Below are 1869 nucleotides of genomic sequence, written 5' to 3'. Positions count from 1 at the left end.
GTCAAAAGTTCTTTAATTTTGTCTTCGTAGTTCAATGAAGACATGACCACAGTTGCATTGTCCTTATCAGCTGGCAACACGAGAATCTCCTTATCCTCATTCAGCGTTTTAAGGGCTTTTCTTTCACTGAAAGTGAGGTTGCTCTTCGAAGGCTTTGAGCGTTGTAAATATTCATAAATTCACCAAATATTCATATCAATTCTACGGGAATGTACGTTGCTTTGTTTTTAACCTACCTTGGGGGCAAACTGGTACACAATTTGCCGTCCCGGGTTTGTAACCTTCTCCACATTTGCATTCAAATCCATCGTCTAAATCCACACAAATTTCTGCTTCGTCCGCGCAACTGTGATGACCATTTTGACACTCGTTTTCCTTGGGGCACTTCACATAATGCCACGAATAATGCATTGTGGAGTTTGCATTGGCCAGTTCATCATCCTCATCACTTTCACCTTCCTAATAAAGCGAACAATGCAACTAATTAACTATTAACAGCTTAGAAAATAAGTCCAATTACCAATAGCTTGAGATTTTCGTCCATAACTTTGAAACAGTCGCCTTTCATTGGTCGTTCGCTATTACCTTCTGCGCAAATACCTTCCCCATTTTCACCGGGTGCTGCGCACCAGCCGCACGGGCCATGTCTCAAGCAACTTGAACACTGAGTGAATGCATGGCATGGTTCAGGGCAGTGGGCGGAGTCGTTTTCTTCGAGCACCAATCCGCACACACCGCCCGCGCAGTAAGCCGGCTGCGACGCTGTGCTTACGCATTCGCGCAACCTTGTAGACCAACGGCATCCAGGCGCGAATAGACAATCAACACACGTTCGATGGGCTGTGCAGGGTGCTAGACATACGGCTACTTGGTTGGGTTTTTCACTTGCTACAGCTGCAAGTTGTAAATGGGTAAACATCGTGGAATTTGTAAACCGACCATCTATGTTCTATACAGGCTGGTCCATGGCTATTTTCGTAATTATTAGACACAAAATGGTATAATCAGAAAAACTGCAAAATCTACATGCGAGCCAAAATACTCAACATGTTTTGTAAACACACTATCTATTTTAATACTTACACACTTCACATTTCTTTGGGATAAAATTCCATTCACATAAATTAGCTGGATTATCGCACTGTGAGCAAAACGATGTCCTGCATTTATTGAAGGGACAGACCTAGAAATTGTAAGCTCTCATTAGCTTCGAACTCTTACTAGCCATCCTTTTTTAGCTCGACAAAAAAGTCGCCGCCTGTTCATGCGATGGATTCAGAAGAAAAAAAAACAGGGAAGGTCTTATCCAGTCCAGAACTGACGAGCGGAGCCTGATCCGCGGCAAATTCCTTTGCTGTTTCATCGAAACACCCACTCGTTAGGTCTGGACACGGCATTACAAATCCTAATCGCAGCATTTAATGAAACCTTGCGCAAGTTTCCAAAGTGATTAATGAAATAGATATTATGATTCCTATGCATCCTGCATGAAGAAACACAGTGTTACCTGAGCAGCGCATTCAGTATCCATTGAAGTAACACAAGAACTAGTTCCGTTGCAAAACACGCACCCTGGCGTTAAATTGCAAGTCGCACAGTCTGTTATCGACGAACAGTTTCCACTAGGGTATTGTGCATTTCCCTCACAAACATGACCAGTGTTCGAATGTCGTGAACCTGAAAAACAGAATAAAAATCTAGCTTCAAGGACCACCATGTATGTATGCACACGTCACTCATATTGAAAAATGCAATTTTTCCTGATTAACTGTGCTCAATCTGTTGTACAGGGTTCGAATTCACTAAGCAAAAATAAACAAATATTAATAGTCCGGATTTCCCGTTTGGATGTCACTTAACCCCCCCCCC

At 42.7% G+C, this 1869-nt stretch overlaps 2 protein-coding genes across 2 annotated transcripts in view; both read right to left on the bottom strand.

Annotated features, from left to right (window-relative positions):
* The window catches only part of LOC109537417 (multiple epidermal growth factor-like domains protein 8), a gene marked incomplete in the record, with an annotated part of 36885 nt that overhangs the window by 9319 nt on the left and 25697 nt on the right, over positions 1 to 1869 (bottom strand).
* LOC125503947 (multiple epidermal growth factor-like domains protein 8) overlaps positions 903 to 1869 on the bottom strand; it is a 3310-nt gene continuing 2343 nt past the window's right edge. Inside the window, exons 8-10 of the mRNA XM_048665149.1 lie at positions 1508 to 1677; positions 1084 to 1183; positions 903 to 969 (exon numbers count right to left, since the gene is read on the bottom strand). Coding sequence (XP_048521106.1) covers positions 950 to 969; positions 1084 to 1183; positions 1508 to 1677 — 290 coding nt within the window. The 3' untranslated portion in view covers positions 903 to 949. The remainder of the gene's footprint in view (positions 970 to 1083; positions 1184 to 1507; positions 1678 to 1869) is intronic.

Source organism: Dendroctonus ponderosae, unplaced genomic scaffold (assembly GCF_020466585.1).
Source record: "Dendroctonus ponderosae isolate FM_Combo_2020 unplaced genomic scaffold, Dpon_F_20191213v2 Dpon_F_20191213_3, whole genome shotgun sequence".
NCBI classification, from domain to species: domain Eukaryota; kingdom Metazoa; phylum Arthropoda; class Insecta; order Coleoptera; family Curculionidae; genus Dendroctonus; species Dendroctonus ponderosae.
The sequence above is the reverse complement of the archived record's forward strand: the minus strand, read 5'-3'. Positions and strand labels throughout refer to the sequence as shown.